The sequence below is a fragment of the Sciurus vulgaris genome, assembly GCF_902686455.1.
Source record: "Sciurus vulgaris genome assembly, chromosome: 2".
NCBI classification, from domain to species: domain Eukaryota; kingdom Metazoa; phylum Chordata; class Mammalia; order Rodentia; family Sciuridae; genus Sciurus; species Sciurus vulgaris.
Window position 1 is genome coordinate 158,978,979 of NC_136462.1, and position 20,648 is coordinate 158,999,626.

A 20,648-nucleotide genomic window follows, 5' to 3' on the forward strand; every position below is an offset into this window, starting at 1 on the left:
ATCCTTAAATTCATTTCTATGGAGTTTTTCCAGGACTCTACTCATCCTGAATTGAGGTTTTCCCTTCTCAGGAAACTCTTAGGGTCTCTTCCATTGATGTGACAACTAACTGCAGTCTGTCATTCTAGACTGGATCCTTCTGCATTGAAGGATATTATTGGGACAAATGGAGAAATGGGAATATGTCCCATGGGTTGAGTTAGATGACAATAACTTATTCACGTTAATGCCCTGACTTTGGTGGAGATTTGAGGTTATAAAGGATTATGTTCCTCTGTGTAGAAAGTATACACTGAAGTATTCAAAGGTGACCTAGTATCATGTTGTTAGCTTATTCTTTTAAAAGTAATCTCAACTTGTTTGTAAATTTAAGGTTGTTTCCATTTAATTAAACAAGAACACATAATTAAATGAAATTAACATTTCATTTAATTAATTATCTATACATTTTTTTAGATGTTTAGTACTGGGCCTGGTGGCACACACCTATAATCCTGGTGACTTGGGAGGCTGAGGCAGGAGGATTGCAAGTTTGAAGTCAGACTCAGCATCTTAAGGAGACCCTGTCTCAAAATGAAAAGTAGAAAGGACTAGGGTATAGCTTAATGGTAGAGTAGCCCTGGATTCAATCGCCAGTACCAAGAAAAGAACAAAAATTTAAAAAGAGAAAAAAATTAAAACTATTGCTTTAGTGCCACTTCCATGACTCTTTTTTTTTTTTTTTCAGTACTGGGAATTGAACCCAGGATTTGTCATTTTAATGCATCACCTCCAGTCCCCAGTCCTCTTCATAGCACCTGTTTCTTAGGCAGTTGCACTCGTACCTCAATGCACTTTGCATTGATTTTTTTCCTCATGAGATTATACCTTAACTATTTCCCCTCACTATTTGTAACCTTCTTTTTAAAGGCTGCTGTTTAGAGTGGATGCCCAAAGTTGAGCTATGTCCCTCTGGTAGATTTTGGACTTCAAAACTTGTTTGTTTACTTGGATATTTTGTTTGTTGGTTTTGGTATTATAATCAAGTTATTCTTGCTTATCTATCTTTTTGCTTTACTAGGGCTGTTTTTTCAGTCTTGTTATAGCTGAAGTCACAGAATATGAACCTTTACTGGATTTTGATAACCATGACTAAATTCCATTTCAAAGTATTATGTCAGTCAACATTCGAAGCTCTCAGCACTCTGAGTGCTCCTACGATGCTCCAGGGCCAAACTAAGTATTTTAATTACAGTACATATTTATAATTTATTAGGCAAAAAGCGGGGGAAAGATGTTTGTTTTTAATGTTCATTTCAATTTTAGGGAAGCTGAATATTTTCCCACACTTATTATGAATAATTTTTGTATGATTAATTTTGTGATTTGCTTATTTTTCTCTTTACTCCAAGTTATTTCGTATAGATTTAAATCAGCATTCAATAAAAAATTCAGTCTTTTTCCACAGAGTTGGATATATATATTCACACACACACATTCTATAACTGTATGCTAATGATTTTTTTTGGGGGGGTGTCCTGTGGATTGAAACCAGGGTCATAGAAATGTTAAATGCATACTCTTCCTTTGACTTATAGTCAAAACCACCCTAATAATTTTTTAATCTTCATTATACTAGGTGCGGCTTTTCAAGAAAATTTAAATTTCCTATCATTGATTCATAAAGACCTGAGTCTATGAATAACCTTGAGGGAAAACATGAAAGTTGTCAAAAATGCTTGTATGGCACCTCTCCCATCTTTCACAGAGCAAGCCCATGTGGACCTGGAGGTCTGAAAAACACCAAAATCTCAATCGAAATGCGGTGAGGAGAAGGCCTGCAACCCAGTAGCAAAATAACTGGCTTCATGTTGAGCATCAGAATTAATAAATTTTCCTTTGTTTGTTGCCATGTGCAAAGACTGTGATTTTTAGTAATTGCTTCCTTAGTTGCTTCGCTCAGATTAAATTTGGCCCATGATATTTTAAGAGTCGTCAAAAACCCTTTGTAAACAGACAGAGCTCACAGTGACCCCCGTGCAATGGGTGCAGCCCACCGACAGTCAATTTAATCAAGGGCAAATTCAGAGTACTCACGGCAAGCAATTGATTTTCAAGAGAAAAGTCAGCGGGATCAAACAGCCAGTTGGGATGAAAATCCCTTGAATCACCCCTATCACCATGTTTTCTAGCAACCAACTCCTGCTTCCATATAGTGTAATAGCCAAATTACTATAATTATCCTACAACACAAGTGGCATATCAACATTATTTTAAACATGGATTTTTTGCATAATCTTTCATTATTATCATTCAGCCTCCCATTTGGAAATGAAAAACAACAACAAACTGTGATCTACCCCCAAAAGAAAAAAGGTCACCAGAGAGAATAAATAAAAGGGTTATTTACATGTGAATATGCTGAGATGTGTTTTACAGTCAAATACACTCTTGAAATTCATTAAATGCCTTCTCCCCTGCTTCATAAATATGGGCAAAAGAGACATCGCCTACTGAGAAAATAATCCCAGCACATAATGATCATAACGAATAAAAATAAAGCCACTTTTCTTTCAAAGACCTCCAGGCCCTATATCAAAATGCGTCTGTATTTCCACCATTGTGAAATGAATCTGACTGCTGGAGAGCAAGGCTGAGTCATATCACAGGTTGCTCCCAGGGCTGAAGAGGAGAGTAGGAATGTGGACCACAGTGGCTTGCTCTCTGCAAAATAATAGATTCTTAAGTGGTTGCCATTTGTTTGTTGCTGCCATTGTTTTTGAAGACACTAGAAAGGGCTGGGAAACCAACAGTGGAATGAAGAAGGAAAATCAGCAACAGGTTGTGCTAAATAACCATAAGGCCCACCCAGGGGGCTTTTAGGGCCATGTCCCTAGCAGCAAGCTCTGGGTTTCAGGTCTGGTTCATATTCTTCCTGGTATGCTACAAGTTCAAGGGTTCAGCCCTGTAAAACCTCTAGTTAGATTGTCAATCCTGAAGATAGCCAATTCAGCCTGAGCATAGGTCTGGTATTATTTATTTTAAATGATTATTTATCAAGATCTCTAGCAAAGCACTAAAACTCACATTGTTAATTCTAGAAAACTGTAAGTTGGCACAAGAGTAGCTAAAGCATTGGAAGGAGGTAGTCTGGTTACCTTCATATGCTAAAGACACTGAGTGGCTTAAAAATAAAACACAAACTGTGAATTGGAACAAATGTAAGTTGATATGTTAGGCTTTGCATCATTAAATATATCAGATGTTGCTGCCACTATCTATATATTATCATAGCTTTGCAGCTATAAGGCACAGAAGACCCATGCTGCCAGACCCTAGGCAAAGAAAAGCTGGGAGAGGAGGGAGAAATGAGATGCTAAAACCCAAATCACGGGGATTAAAAAAATGGCATATTGGGTGGCAACAACATGGTATGGCCTCTGAGAGAGAGGCCCAGAACTTACCCCAGCTTCCTGGGAAGTGGGGTAGCCAAGGGACTGTAGGCTGAGTAAAGCCCCTCTTCTGGGGGACACCTAAAACCCACACCAGGAGCAGAGAGAAGCCAACTCAGTGAGAAATAGAGGGTGGGAGGAGGGAGAAAGGTGTCACTACAAGGACAGAGGGCTGGGTGACTACAGCTTATATCCAGCCCAGGGAAGAAAGTGGGTTCATGAAAGGACATAAATTCCGGTATGGCGCCCACCCTGAACATACAGCACTCAGGAACCAGGGAAGGAAGGGGGATACAATGGAGTGTCTTGTGGGTTCAACTCTGTCTCTTCCCATCCCACCACCCCAAAACTCTATGTGTTGAAGTTTCAACCCCTGGTACTTCAGAATGGGACTATCTGGAGGCAGAGTCTTTAAAGAGGTAATTAAGTTAAAATGAGGTCACTAAGGTGAGCCTTAATCTACTATTACGAGTATTTCATAGGAAGAAAAATATCTGAACACAGAAGGGTACGGAGAGAAACCCATGTAAAGATCCAGGGAGAAACTGGTCAACTGCAACCCAATGAAAGAGGCCTCAGAAGAAACCAACCCTGTTGAAACAAGTTGATCTTAGACTCATGCCTCAGAATTGTGAGATAATAAATTTCTGTTATTTAAAACAATCTCATCCATAGTACTTTGTTATGGCAGCCCTGGGAAATTAATACAAAATCCTAGTAGTTCACTAGTTAGATATAAATAACATGACTGGTGTTCAAAAAATGTTCTGAGAGATAACATAAAAATACATTGGCAGGAATATTGCCATGGTCTGTGATGGGTGTTTTGTTCATATTTGGAATCCATGTTAAGAGAAGAATAAAGTAAAATAGAAGGGAACTGGGAATATAAAATGGAACCTTAGGATGAGAGGATAAAAGACCTGGGAGTATATAATACACAATAAATAAGAATTTAGTCATTGTTTTTTAGCCCTGGCACATTGAGAGTGATTCCAGATGTTTCCTAGCTCAACAGAGAACAGACTCTGTGGTAAGAAGCAAATGTAAGTTCAATGAAAAGAAATTAAATAAGATATAAACATTTCCTGACAGCAAGAGTGATTTTTTAAAAATAACTTTAAAGGTGACATTGCTGTTTTAACATGGGGATGTTATGAAAATTATTATTTTGAAGGGCCTTTTAATGAATAATAAGCAACACCTCCTGGATGGCTTGGTTACAAGGGGCTACTCTAATTATGCTTTTGAAAGCCCACAATTCTGTTATATAAAATTAAATTTCTCCCTGCCAAAGAGCACTTCAAATTCTACAGAGATTTTGTAAGGTGGGCCCCGGGTGCGTAATGAGATTTACAAGTCTGAACCTCGCAGGGGTCTTTTAAAAGAGATCTGTGCTGCCCAGAACACACCGGCCTACATGAGGAACAAAAATTTTGTTTTGTTTGCTTGTTTTTATTTTTTTATTAACTTTTAAATGTGGCGATGCCAATGCAGCTGTGGAAACGCAGGCTGTGCCCTATTTTGCTGTATGCATCATCAAGAAAATTGCCAGCTCAATTCTGATTCCAAAATCTTTATTGTGATGATGTAGGTAACAAAAGACACAGCTTGATTTGCAAATGCCACACAGGGCCAGTGGTGTAACCAGTTGGAAAAAAAACACTGTTTGGGGCTCTTTTATTGTTACAGAAGGAGAATATTCATTAATTGCCAGGCACATGGAACCTTTTGATGTGGTTCCATACTTTTTGCAGACTCCTAACATTTTAAAAGGGGTCTTATTACATTAACATTTAAATAATTAGTACAAAACATTTAAGGGGTCCTCTTAGTATAATGTCCCACACAAGCAGAAAGTCTTTTTTTCTCATATGTATTACTGTTTCTTTGAGAATTTTTCCAACATTCCAGGAACTTGCTACTTCTCAACTAAGTTCTCCACTAAATAAAAAATTAACTTTTACAAGTTTTTCCCTATCTGGGACAAAATCATTGTCCTTAGAACTTGTTCTCATTGGTCCCAGTATAGTCCTAAGGTCTAGAACATAAAAATCAAAATTTACAAATGTGACATGGGTTAGATATACAAAATGGGGAGCATTTTAATTCAGGTAAAATGCAAATTGAATGTGCATAACTAAACTTTTTAGACTCAATGGAAACATAAGGCTGAAATGATGAAGAACAGTAGGGTAATCAAAATGTGTGTAAAGAACTGGAGAAAGAAGGCTACCATATTAGCTAAAGAATGTTAACTCGACATCTTTCTGCTTTGGAAGGACTGAGGTTGGTGTGCAATTCAAGTTTTCACAGGTGATGGAAAAAGAGAGACTTTAAGTTGAAGATTTGAGAATAAGCACTTTATTTGGGAGAGATAACAGTAAGTACCAGGAGGAGACTGAAAAAGAGAGACCAGGAAAGGAAAGCAACTAACAAAACATGTGTTACCACTTAGATTACCATTGTGGGATTATCAATCTCAAACTTGTATTTCAGAGTCCTCCCACCTGAGGGTTGGGGGAGTTGAGGTATTTATATCCTAACTCCAGTCCATTGTGGTTGATATAAACAAATGATTTCACAGATGGTAGGAAAAGACTAGATAAGTAGTATGTTGGTCTAGTTCCCTTAGAAACAGACCTTGAGTGGAAAATTCAAGTGTAACCATTTATTTGGGAGTAGAAAGAGAAAGCACCAATGGGGGAATAAGGATTCCACTTAGGAAGGAAAGTCTGCTCCTGAAGTGTTAATTTCCTGTCACTTCCCACTGGTTTCTACCACAGATCAAAGTGCCTTTCCATAATTCTGGAAAGGTTCACGTATGCAGAGGAGAAGATTCCAGCAGAAGGAATTTGTGCCCATGCACATGCACACATACACACGAAAATCTCAGGGATATGGATGGGTCCGCTGATAGCTCATTAAAGTAATCATTCGTTAAATAACTCGCTGACCTGGAAAAATGTGATCATGTATGTAGTGAAGCAGACCTACCTGTTCACTGGTGTTTTCAGATATGGTCATCCAAGATAAAAACTCACCTTGGGCTGGGGATGTACTCAGGGGCAGAATGCCTGCCCATTATGGTCAATCATACTTAAAGAAAAGAGGACAATAAGACACCATGTCCTGGAAAGCCCCTTTTCATTCCCCTAAACCCAGCCAAGTTAAGGGAACAATGAGAGCAAGTCTAGGCTGGAATGTTCGATACATAATATTTTGAAGGACACTGGCTTTCTCTCACACATGCTGGAAGTTAGGGCAAGTCAGTGTTATCTGTAGAAAGCTACAATTTTGCAAGTATGTCAGGACAGCTGCTCTTTGGGATGTTGGTCATATAAGGAGCAAAGCAAGTTAATGCCGGTGACACCCCTGTTTTTGTAGCTTAACTTATAAAACCCTTCCCCCTCCCCCTGTGGTAACTGGTGTGGATAAGAGAACCAGGAAGAGGGAGGTGCTGTCCAGATGGTGCCTCTGGTAAGGTACTAGAGGCACTGCATGCAGCAGAGATGCACCTGTCCAGCCTGTTGCCTTTGGAACATCCCCCTGAGCATTTCTCAAAAACTCTGTTTCATATTCCATGTTTGGTGCCTTTCTTGTTCTCTTGGCAACCTATTTTACTGCCTTAGCACAAGCTTGGTGGTAGATGGTACTTGTGAATGAGGTGGTGGGTTCTATCCCCAGCAACAAAAAAGTGAAACATAAGAAGTCACCTTACCAAGACTGTCACCTTGCACAGAAGCAGAAAGAGACAGGATCTGAGTTCTGGGTCAGTCAATGATGAGCTTTAAAACCTTGGATGAGTTGGACAGAGGTGAAATGGGGAGAACTTCACCTGCCCTAGCCTCTCTACAGCAAGTTTTGAGGGTAAAATGAGAAAATATACATATGAAAAACCTTTGAAGTAGAAAAAGCACTAAATAATATACAAGATATAAGGCACAGCAATGTGTGCTCATTTGAAATGAGAATTTTGGTTCATATTTTAGGGAAATTATATTTCCTTTAACTTGAGACTTTCCTCAGAAAAAAAAGGTCACAGTAGATCACAGTACATTTAGAATTTTCTCTGGAGCCTCATTCTTTGTTGTTGTTGATACGAAGATGGCAGCAAAATGTGTTGATGACTCTTTTCTTATATATAATGAGCTGTTGATGATTTGTAAATCCATCCCTGAGTTATTTGGAAGTCTACAATAGTAGCTCCCTTGTGAAAATTTCATAAAGAATCATCTTTGTAAGCTGATTTTCAAAAGTAAACAAGGTCCAGAAGATAACAAGAAAAGTTTTCCTATTTCTTTTACTTACCAAGCTATCCTCAGAGCAACTGATTTTAAGTAAAAATACTGAGGGAGGTAAAGAGTAGTAAGTCTTGGGGGCTTTGCTAGACAAAGACATATGTGTGATTTTTAAGTCCAGAGTTCTGTTTAAATTTGAGTCCTCCCCTCATTAAGTTTCTAAGACAGGAATTTTCTATTCATTCTATGTAGGGAATATCAGTAGCTATATAGAACCACTCAGGAGGAACTGAATGGAAGAGATTGTCTTTTCAGCTTGTTTGTAATAACAAACAGCAGTATGGAGGGGGCAACTTAAAAATTTGTAGGACTTACTCTGTGCTTTGGCATGGAGCTAAGCACATCACAAAATTTCTAATGTTTAACCCTCCCAATATTTCTTTGGATTAGATTATTTTTATATCCATCTTATATCTGAGAACATTGAGCTATAACAAGGCTCCTATTTGATGTCATCTTCAAAGAAGAATTTAAGCATTGGAAAATGATAATGACAATTTAGAGTTCAGGACTGTCTTATGGTGAAAAGTTTCTTCAGATCACTCCTATGATGTCTTTTGGCTGAGAAGCCTGGGCAGCTGGCCTTCACTATGAAACAGCAATGACCTTAAATATCTCTGGGTGTTGTCATCAGTACAAAAAGGCAAGCACTTCTACACCCACGGACTCACAAGTTCTCTGTGATGAGTGTGTAGAATCAGACAAGGTCTTCATACCCATGCACTTGGTTTCCCATCCAGGGGATATAACCAGCGAAATCACCACCTGCTTTTGTCTAGATTTCCAAATCCTATGCCACCAACCAAAGTATTTCTCTACCTATGTTTGAACAATCTTGATATACTCTTTCACACAGGAGAAAGAACAGTTCAAAATACCCTGATTCTACCTTGGAGAAACTCAAGTAGGTGAAAGACCAATCACAAAAAGTAACACTGCTAATAAAGAGGATCAACATTTTACCAAGCACTGAATTTATTAGGGAAGCTGTGTAAAGCACTTTCACATGGCTTATCTGGGTGAAACTTCGAGACTCCTCTGTGTGGAAGACATTACTATTTTCTCTGCTTTGCAAATGAAGAAACCCAGGTTTAAGAAGTAAATTAACATACTCAAAGTCACTCTGGGTGAAACTTTAAGACTCCCTAGTGTGGAAGAATTACTATTATTCTCTACTTTGCAAATGAAGAAACCCAAATTTGAGAACTGAAATAACATACCCAAAATCACTAGCCTGCATGTGTCTGCCATAAGAACACATTTCACTACAAAGACACCCATGGATATGGTGAGCCCTTGTTAAATCAAAACACAGAAGTTTGAGATTATCTCATTCTATTTGGTGAAAATCCTGACACAGACAATATTTCAAAGTTGATTTTATTATTTCATATAGCTAGAAATTAGCAAGTTAAAAATGACTACTTGCAGCAGACCTATGCTAGGTAAGATTTTGTCAAAGACATAGACACAGAAGTATGAATTGCTGCGATTAACATTTTACAAATCTCTTGAGTTCCTTTTATTTATTTATTTATTTATTTTTTGGTGATGCTGGGAATGAAACCCAGGGCTTTGAATAAGCCAGGCAAGTGCTCTACCATTGAGCTATATCCCAAGTTTCTTGAGTTCTTAATTTGAAATAATCGTTTGTTCTATTTTGGCTTTGTGTGTGCATGCATGTGTGCCCATGTGCACATGTGTGTAAAATCCTGAAATGCCAGCAATTATTTTACCATGACTTATTTTTAGCAATGAAAATTCTGACTTTGGGAGCCCTTTACTGCAAGGACAATATGTCTAAATATACCAATGCACTTTTGACCTTCTCTGCCCATAGATATTTTTTGTATAATGATGAGATTAACCACAGGAACTACTCCTAAAGGGGAGTGGAGAAGGAAACACAGATGTCCTCTCTAGTTTCATCACTTAGCAAAGAACACAAATATGTCCAAGGCATGGATTTTATTTGCTGAGGTGTCCCTGAGATAGCCACAATACCTTGACCTTCTTGAGCATCTATTTCTTCTGGTGGTTCCAGAATGTCATCAGGATGTGGGATGCAGAGTCCGTGGAAAGGTCCCAAATCGAAGCACTCATGCAGCAAGGGCAAGTTCACTCTTGAGCACACACTCATGAACCCAACAGCTACGCCTTCGACCTGGAACATCCAAAACACCTGGTTACTCCATCAGACCCCAAGTTATTCTCATCATAAAACTTCCATGAGCCCTGGGCATGTTGGTCTGATGGTGACTTCACAGGCACTATGAGTTGTTTAAGAGAGAAAAGAGTGTCTTCCTTAAGTAGCTCTAGTGTCCAGCACAATGTAAGGTACATACAATGTGTTCAAAGAAATGTCCAATAAGAGACCACTAGAGGTGAATCCTAGAGGTGAATAAGTAACTTAGGGAAGTTGTCAGAGAGTTCTGGAGGGGATACTATTGGAACTTAATACTTACCCTTTTTCTTGGCCAATCTCCCTGCCTGCCCCATATCCTCTGCCATCTGGTGTCTTTTTTTCATTTTATCCCACTACAAATCCCAGGCCTCCTGTGCACTTTCCTCACTCCCACCATGCACAGGTCATGGTAAAATGGGTCATTGTTCCAGTGCCCATCTGATTGGTCCCCAATTCAGAGAACATTCATGCTTATTAGCTCCTTAACATGTTGGAACTCTTCAACTTCTCTTGAATTTATTTACTGGATGGTCTGATGGGAGGAAAGCTGAGGAAAGGAGGTTTGGTGGCAAATAGTTGTGTGAACCTGAGTAAGGTTGGGTAGGTTCACCAGGTAGGACTGATCTCCAAATGCACCACCACTTAGCATCCTAACAGAATTGGGTTTTAATGTTCTTGCAGTGTTCCTATGATTTTATGTCCTTCATGAGAGAGACACAGGTGGGAAGTTGAGTAACTAACTGATCTCGATCTATCATTGGTACCAAAACATTATGCATTAAGGAAATATTTTAATTCTATCATATTCCACATTGAGAAAGGACTGTGATTGAAATTCCTTATTATGTTCCTTTACTAATTCTGTATTTCATTCCTTTCTGCAGGAAGAGTACTTAAATTTAAAGAGAGAGAGAGAATGTATAGTCCTTTAAATTTCACACAAATAATTCCTGTGGATTAGTAAGTGGGTTTTAAGCCAATTCCCAGTTGAATGCTTAGACTCTGCTCTTATTAGAAACCAAAATTCACTGGGTCCTATCGCTCACGTGTTCAGACATAATTTTTGGAAATATTCCATTCAGAAAGTAGAACTCAATAATCACTACATTCCCTATTCCCAGAAATGCTGCATTTATTCACCAGTGCCCAGTCAGAAAAATGGTCAATGCTTTAACATCCTAAAACAGAGAATCAATTGATAATAATGCTTAATCTTTTAGATGGCACAGAAAAATATTAAATATTAAACTATTTCCCAACCCATCTTCAATTAAAAAACATTTGTTCTCAAGGATGTTTTTGAAAAATAAATGTGAGATGCCCTTTATTTTCTCTCCAAAAATGAAATTCAAAAAGAATTTTTTTTAAATGAATCTTTCCATGTATATTCCTTCCTTTACAGGACCCCCCAAATGCTACTTGCTATAAAAGACTGGATTTACACAGCTGTTTTACAAAGCCATTGACACTTTAATAAAAGTCCAAAATAAACATTTTAATTTTTTTCCCAAATAACAAGTGATTGTTTGTCTTGTTTGCACTCGTGAACAAAGGCTGCGTAGCTGCAGTTGTCTGGCTTCTCTGTAATTTTAGGCCCAAGACTCAGCAGACGCTGATTAACCAATCCATCTACCATATGTGCAGAAAGAGGCGGCCAGCCTCACTCCCGGCAGGGAAAATTGGCATCCATCTTGGTTCACATGGAGATGTCCTTCTAATCTACAGCCGCGTTGGCGCAACGAAACTTCGATGGCCTGAAATACCTTTTGCTGGCTTCACGGCGAGCTGCATGTGCATGATAAGAATGTATTATTTATAAGACCGCTGTTAGTAATGAGCTATTACACTAATGGCTCATTGTGTTTGGAATTTGATTTCAAATGGCATGGATCACACATTCTGATGAAAATGAGAGAAACATGTTTTGCCATTAGGAACAAAGATTTAGTGTTCTCCAATTCTACAACCTGTTATATTCCCATCATTCATCCAGGGTTGTAACAATTTACAAAAGTTCACAATTAAGAGACAACAACAGAGCTAGGACATTTCCTGGAAGTATGTGTTCCTTACTTTGGATTTCTTTCAGATAACTCATTTGAAAAACACCATTCTTAAACATGAATTTGTAAGAGGATCCAAATGCATCTTTGTGTGTATTTGTGTTTTCCAGAAAAATAAATGAATTTATGAACTTTCTTACTTGTGTAATGCAAAGACACAAACTGCTGGCTGTTATCTTTCAAGTCCAGAGGTCCTTTCCACCATAAAAGTCTCTTCATTTACCTTATACTTGAGAACAAAATTGCAAGTTTTGTTGTGGTTCCTGTTTGTCCTGGGAGGATCTACATGATACACACAGAAAGTTTAGATGGCTGGAAAACCAAGTGTCCACTGGCCTCATCTTCACCAACACATAGACACACATGTACTTTATCATTTATAGTTCCATCCAAAATGCCTGTTGGTCACCCATCCCTTTTGGGTGACAGTATTCCACAATGAGGGTTTTGTCCTCATTGTGACCACTGCTGGCGTTGATCCCCTTCTCCAGATGCCAAGAGCATGGCTAACCTGGCAGGCTCTCTCCCGCCTGCAGGTCAGTGGTGCTTACTCAGACCACTGCTTTCCATGCCCTGGATGATGCCAAAGCAGACGCTATGCCCATCTGTCTCTAGGAGCCGCCCTTGGCCTCCAACTGCCCTTCCTTGAAATCTCAGCTTGGAGTAAACACCAGATGTCAAGGTAAGCCAGGATACAGTTATGACACGGAACTTGCAGTGAAGTCATGACCCAAAACTCCTTCAAAGTAGCTATGAAGCCACAAAAAAGTCCTTGTAGCAAAAACCCCTTTAACTAGTCTTTGGTTTTCCATTTGGCTCAGGCATAGCTCTCAGGCACTCCATATGCATGGCCTAAAAATGCCATAGGCTAGTTTAGAGAGACTTGATATACTTTATTGTTATCTCTGGTCAGTGGTGGTCACCTAAAAGCACAGTGTGCTGATAAATGCCTAATAAGTATTCAGGGGGAAAAAAAAAAACCCAGATTTGGAGCACTTGCCCATTTCTGCAGTATGAATACTCTCCTTATGGCCAACTTTAGCTACTAGTGTGATAGTGTGATATAACTGAACACAGGATTGAGAAGAAGCATGTCATTAGATATATATCCACTATATAAAGACCACAGACAAAACACCTCAAGAGCACAGATAACAGTAAAATAATTGGAAATGATAAACTGAAAACATTTAGTGGCTTTGTTTTAATGTGATTTATTATGCTACAAGTTTATGTCAGTTTTCAATAATGGCTGTGTTTAACAAGCAGCTTGCAAATTTCCTGAAGATTTAAAAATCAACTCTCTGGAGCCAGAGCAAGCTAGAGTCAGAACACCACTACTCAAGAGCCTCTGAGGACTAAGGTCCTGGGAGGTCAGTGGGAGGGTGGGACAAGCACTGTTCTTGAACACAAAAAGTCTTCAAGACACCAGCTATGGCTCTGTTCAGACTGGAGGTCACCTCCCAGGACCAGGTTCTCAGGGCCTGCCTCTGCTCTTCTGTTTTAAGATCAAGGTCCTTGGTGTCATCTCCATAGAACACAGAGCCTCTGATGCCCAAGGCAGCATGGCCCCTAAGAAGGCTGGGTTCCCTGGGCCTCTTTAGAGACAACAAATGATCCTTGCAGGTTTGGGGCTTTGCTCTGATGTTTACACACACTAAAAGTGTGATGTATAACAAGGAAGAACAAGCAAAGGGGAAGAGGTACACATAGCTTCTGCAAAAAGCACTAACTCAAGTGGTTGGGGGTAAAACTAGCAACTGGAGACCAGAGAGTTAAAGTTTTCCAGAAACAAAGATCTCATTAAATTAGATGGGTAGATTAAAATTCCCTGCTAGGGTTTGCAGGAATCATTTCAAGTCTTTTATTTTTCTAATTGTGTAAAAACATGATTTTCCAAAATGGTGCTGCTGGGCCCAAATTCTTTCTGACCCTTCCTTTTCTCATTAGCCTAGAGCTAAAAGTTGAATAAGAATATATGAAAACAATGCTTTAAAGGTCAAGGCAAAAACCTAAGTATGAAAAAAATTTAAAAATTAAATTAAAATTAAAATTCTTTTGATGTAGTACCTCAGAAACTAATTCTGAGGGCTAGTTTTTGCCTTCAGAAACTTAAGCTCATATCTGTCTAAATTCACCTAGTTCTTCACCAGATGTATGGTGAAGAACTACCCGTGTAGGTGAGTGGTTCACCACCTAGACTACATTTTGAAATCTTCTGGGGAGTTAAAAACAAAGAAAACGAAAAAACCGTGATTGTGTGGGTGTGTTGGTATGCACCTATAATCCCAGTTACTAGGGAGACTGAGTCAGGAGGAGCACTTGAGCCCATGAGCTGGAGGCCAGCCTGGGCAGGCAACGCAGGATGACCTTGTCTCAAAAGGGGTGGGGGGTGAAAGAAAGAAAAGAAGAAATTTACTTAAAATTTAAAAATTCTGATTGTGCTATACACCAAAAAGACTGATTTAACTAAAGTTGATAATCCTTTAAAAATTATACAACTCAGTGGTTTTTAGTGTATTCACAACTCTTCATAACCACTATCCAATTCTAGAACATTTTCACCCACAATATGACAAAAAAAAAAAAATAAACAAAACCACCACCAATATTCATTATTGTTCACTTTCCATTTCCCTCTACTTACAGCTACTAAATGCTTTCTGTTTCTACGACTTTTCTACTTTCGGCTTTCATATAAATGCAATCATACAATATATGTCATGTCTATTCTTCCCCTTAGCATAATATTTTCCAGGTTCAAATATGTTGTAGCATGTGTCAGTACTACACTCTATTTCTTAATAACATTCCATTGAATGGATGTACCACATTTTGTTTAGCCATTCATCAGTAGATGGACATTTGGGTTGCTTTCCCTTATTGAGTATTATGAATGATGCTGCTGTGGACATTTGTGTATGAGTCTTTGGGTGGAAATATGTTTTCAATTCTAGGTGTGGGATTGTTGAATAGGTAAACATATGTTTAACTTTGGGAGAAAATGTTAGATTGTTTTCCAAAATTGCTGAGACATTTTATAATCCCACCAGCAAAGGGACAAAGGCTCCCATTTCTCTACATCCTTTCCAATGCCCGTTATTATCCTTTAAAAAAAAAAAAGTAACTATCCTGATGGAGGTAAAGTAGTAGCTCACTGTGATTTTAATTTGCATTTCCCTACTGACATTGTAAGATGTTGAATGACATTTTATCACATGCTTACTGACAACTGGTCTTTTTATTTTCTCTTTTTCTTTTTGGAGATATGTCTACTTGAGTCATTTGTCATAATTTGTTCATTGTTTTATTTTATTTGTCTCTTTTGGTGTAAGAATTCTTTATGTGTTCTGGGTACAAAGTTTCTCATCATGGGGAAATCTAGAAGCCTTCCAGGGTCTCCAATGTGCCAAGTTTGAGAACCCCTGATAATAGGAAGCCACAAACTGCTCACGTCATATACATTAAAGAACTTTTGATTTCAAGTTTCAAGAAAAGTAATATTCTTTCTGGACATGGTGGTACAGGTCTGTAATCCCACAACTCAGGAGGCTGAGGCAGGTAGATCACAAGTTTGAGGCCAGTCTCAGCAAATTATTGAGGTCCTAAGCAACTTAGCAAGACCCTGTCTCAAAATAAAAAATAAAAAGGGATGAGAATATAGTTCAGTGGTTAAATACTCCTGGGTTCAATTCCCAGTACTTAAAAAAAAAAGAGAGAAAAAAATAATATTCTTTAAACAAGTCTTACAGTCTTAGTAAATGAGAAATGAGTGTATGGAGGAACATGAACCCCGGAAAAAAATCATCCTAGAAATAAAACTGCTAAATTCTCATCTTTTTTTTTTTTTTTTCATTGGACCAGGGATTGAACTCAGGGGCACTCAACCACTGAGCCACATCCCCAGCCTTATTTTGTATTTTATTTAGAGACAGGGTCTTGCTGAGTTGCTTAGTGCCTCACTTTTTTTGCTGAGGCTGGCTTTGAACTTGCTATCCTCCTGCCTCAGCCTCCTGATAAATTCCCATCTTTTAACTGGTACAAAGTCTCTCCTTTTGAAGTGAAAACCAAACATCCATTTGAAAACAAAAACAAAATTTGTGGTCATCTTTTGGGATTCTATGAATGAACAGGTTGTGTGGGCACCCAATTTGACCTTGTGAGATCCCTGCACACGAGTCAGTGACAAACCATTCAAAAGAGGCTTCACTCCTTCTAACAGAGTTCTCAAATATGGTCCCTGGAGCAGCAGTATCAGTCTGGAACGTGTGAGACATGCAACTTCTCAAGCCTACCCTTGCCAGACAGAGCTAATGGGTCAGAAATACTGGTGTTGGGCCCAGACAAAGAATTCCTAAGCCAAGAAAGAATTCCTAAGCAGACTTGACTTTGAGTACCACTGCTTTCACATACTTTCCTCATGTGCCCAATGGCATGAGAAGAAGATCCATTCAAGGACCTATTCTTCCCAACACTGAAGAGTCAACATACACTCTCTGATAACTAAGATGCCAAAAGTTCCAAGTTTTTTCAATCAGACAATTTCTCCCTGACGTTGAGCAAACCCCACAGTTATCCCTGTTTCAGCATTTTCAGCTCTTAAGAGTACTAAAGCTTCAAGTGGAACAGCTTAGGGTACAATGGTGTCGTGTTATTTTTCAGGAAAGCATATTTTAGCACCCCCCCATCCAACAAATAGTACCTGCCTAAAGATACCTAAATATACTTATGTTCGGCTATCAGATTTAGGATATTATTTTTTATTGGTGCATTGTGATTACAAATATTAGTAGGATTCATTGTTATATATTTGTACATGCCCACATAATTTGGTCGATTTCATTCCCCAGTACCTCTGTACATCTCCCTTTTATTTTCATGAGATTTCCTCCCCCAACTTTTTTTTCCTTTTTTCTCTCGCTTCTGCATAAGAGAAAACATATGACCTTTGACCTTCTAAGTTTGGCTTATTTCATTTAACCTAATGTTCTCAGTTTCCATCCATTTTCCTGCAAATGACAGAATTCTATTCTTTTTGACTGCATAAAACTCCATTGTGTATATATATATATATATATATATATATATATATATATATCATATTTTCTTTATCCATTCATCCATTAATGGACACTTACACTGGTTCCATAGTTTGGCTATTGTGAATTATGCTGCTGTCAACATGAGTATGCATGTATCACCATAGCATGCTGACTTTGACTCCTTTGGATAAATACTGAGGAGTGTTATAGCTGGGTCATATGGTGGTTCCATTCTAGTCTTTTGAGGAACCTTAATGTTGATTATCATAGTGGTTGTACTAATTTAAAATCCCACCAATGATGTATGAGAATTACTTTTTCCCTACAAGATTTAGGAATTTACCAAATCCTACTGGGGGAAATGCAGAAATGGGACTGCTGGTAGATGAAATTCTATAAGGGAGGAGCGCCCCTTGGTGGATGCCTTCAAGGGTGGGTCAAGGATGAGAGAAGGTCATGAAAATCTTGGACCTGGGCCTCTCTGGTCACACTAAGGCTAGCTAGCTTGTCCATTCTCTTCTCTATCTTTTCAAAAAATGTGGTCCTCTGAGTCTCCAGCTGCCATACTGAAGGGTGTAGGTTGGATCTTTTGGGTCCCAAACACCAGGTCTGATTTTTTCAGAAAAGCTAGAAATTCCAACACACACACACACACTCACATACACACACACAAATGCACACACACACACACACACAAACACACACACACACATACATATAAAAAATATATATATATCTATGTATGTATATGTGTGTGTGTGTGCTCCTAATATTTATGTCAGTCACTAATTCAACAAAATTTAATCCTATTTAACCTGGATCAAATCATAAGGAAACACTGAACAAATCCAAATGGAAAGACATTCCACAAAATAACTGACCTGAATTCTTCAAAACTGTCATTGTCATGAAAAATAATGACATAGCAGGGAGTGATTCCAGATTAAAAGAGATTGAAGAGACTGCACACCTGAATGCAATGAATTACCTGGACTTATTTTTTTCATAAAGGACATTGTTGGAACTGTCAATAAAATCTGAAGATTAGATAAAAGGATTGTAGGAATCATAATTATTTGACTTTCATCACTGTACAATGGTTATGAGTTATGTAAAAGAAAGTTCTTGATTTTTAGGGCATATACACGGAAGGTTTAAGAAGTAAAGGGGGAGGAGGCGAGCAGCGGGTTGCTTGGACTCGGAGCGACTGCACGGGAACTTCAGGTGGCTGCCGGGAGGAGAAGGCGTGCGGCGGGGCTCCAGGTGGCTTCTTGGTGGAAGAGCCACACAGAGACAAGCTGAGGGATGGAGCCAAGGTTCCAGGACTGCGGGCAGCTTCTCTGAGGAGGGGTAGCCTATGGAGACTCTTCTGCACAGGGTGAGGCTCCCAGACCCAGGAGGTAGGTCTAGACCACTGGGAATGTTGCAGAGGAAGGCTGCCCAGCCCAGGTGGTAGTTGTGGATTGAGGGGAACCTCTAGGAGGGGAACTGACCAGCAAGAACTCCCCACCAGGTGAATCTTCCCTGCTGGGTGAGGTTTTCCCACAAGGATGGTAAAACCAGAGACACAGGCCCAAACAAGCCTTGCCTCAGTCCACAGCCTAGTTCCCCTTTAGATGACCATTGGTCAACAAGTGGAGGCACCCCTGCCCATTAGCAGGGAATATACCCCAACTGAGGCCACTACCCCTAGAGAGGCAGCTTCCTTGTGGAGCACCGCATTATCAACTTCCTCCAAGACTTCAGGCTACTGAAGGCTAAGAGGGGATATACTAGAAATCTTCAGGGACACTATAAGTCAATAGAGGAAATCTGCAATATCTCAGCGATCCAATGACACCTGAACAATATAAGAAAACAGGGGAAGAAAATGCCCCAAACAAATCTAGATGTTACATCAATAAAATCCAATGACAGCATGGCAGAAGAAATGACAGAAAGGGAGTTCAGAATGTACATAATTAAAATGATCAGGGAAGCAAATGATGAGATGAAAGAGCAAATGCAGACATTGAATGATTGCACCAATCGACAGTTAAAAGCGCAGATACAGGAAGCAAAAGATCATTTCAATAAAGAGTTAGAGATATTGAAAAAAAAACAAACAGAAATCCTTGAAATGAAGGAAACAATAAACCGAATTAAGAACTCCATAGAAAGCATAACCAATAGGATAGAACACCTGGAAGACAGAACCTCAGACATTGAAGACAAAATATTTAATCTTGAAATCAAAGTTCACTAAACAGAGAAGATGGTAAGAAATCATGAACAGAATCTATAAGAATTATGGGATATCACGAAAAGGCCAAATTTAAGAATTATTGGGATTGAGGAAGGCTTAGAGAAACAAACCAAAGGAATGAACAATCTATTCAATGAAATAATATCAGAAAATTTTCCAAATCTGCAGAATGAAATGGAAAATCAAGTACAAGAGGCTTATACACAATCCAAATACACAAAATTACAACAGACCCACACCAAGGCACATTATAATGAAAATACCTAACATACAAAATAAACACAGAATTTTAAAGGCTGTGAGAGAAAAGAACTAAATTACATTCAGGGGGAAACCAATATGGATATCAGCAGATTTTTCAATCCAGACCCTAAAAGCTAGAAGGGCCTGGAACAACATTTTTCAAGCCCTGAAAGAAAATGGATGCCAACCAAGAATCTTATACCCAGCAAAACTTACCTTCAAATTTGACAATGAAATAAAATCCTTCCATGATAAACAAAAGCTAAAAGAATTTACAAAAAGAAAGCCAGCATTATAGAACATTCTCAGCAAAATATTCCACGAGGAACAGATGAATAACAAAGAAGCAAATCAGCAAAGGAAGGAACTATCCTAAAGGAATTGTCAAATAATGGAGAAACCAAGTCATGTCAAAAAAAATTTTTAAATGAGCCAAATGACTGGGAATACAAATCATATCTCAATAATAACCTTGAATATTAATGGCCTGAACTCATCAATCAAAAGACATAGACAGGCAGGTTGGATTAAAAGGAAAGATCCAACAATATGTTGCCTGCAAGAGACTCACCTCATAGAAAGAGATACCCACAGACTAAAGGTGAAAGGATGGAGAAAAACATACCATGCACATGGACTCAGCAAAAAAGCTGGGGTATCCATCCTCATTTCAGATAATGTGGACTTCAAGTCAAAGTTAGTCAGAAGGGATAAAGGACATTACATACTGCTTAAGGGAAGCATAAACCAGCAAGAAATAACAATCATAAATATCTATGCCCCAAACAGTGGCTCATCCATGTATGTCAAACAAATCCTTCTCAGTTTCAGAAACCAAATAGGACATAACACAATAATACTAGGTGATTTTAATACGCCTCTCTCACCACTGGACAGATCTTCCAAACAAAAATTCAACAAAGAAACCATAGATCTCAATAACACAATCAATAATTTAGACTTAATGGACATTTATAGAGTATACCATCCAACCAAGAGCAAATACACTTTCTTCTCAGCAGCACATGGATCCTTCTCTAAAATAGACCATATATTATGCCACAAAGCTAATGTTAGCAAATACAAGAAGATAGAGACACTACCTTGTATTCTATCAGGTCATAATGGATTGAAATTA

General features: G+C 38.6%; 1 protein-coding gene across 1 annotated transcript in view; it reads right to left on the bottom strand.

The window, feature by feature from the left end:
• Window positions 1–20,648, bottom strand: part of CFAP61 (cilia and flagella associated protein 61) — a 281,876-nt gene that overhangs the window by 213,691 nt on the left and 47,537 nt on the right. The window contains exon 8 of the mRNA XM_079124251.1: window positions 9,737–9,896. Within this exon, the coding sequence (XP_078980377.1) occupies window positions 9,737–9,896 (160 nt within the window). The remainder of the gene's footprint in view (window positions 1–9,736; window positions 9,897–20,648) is intronic.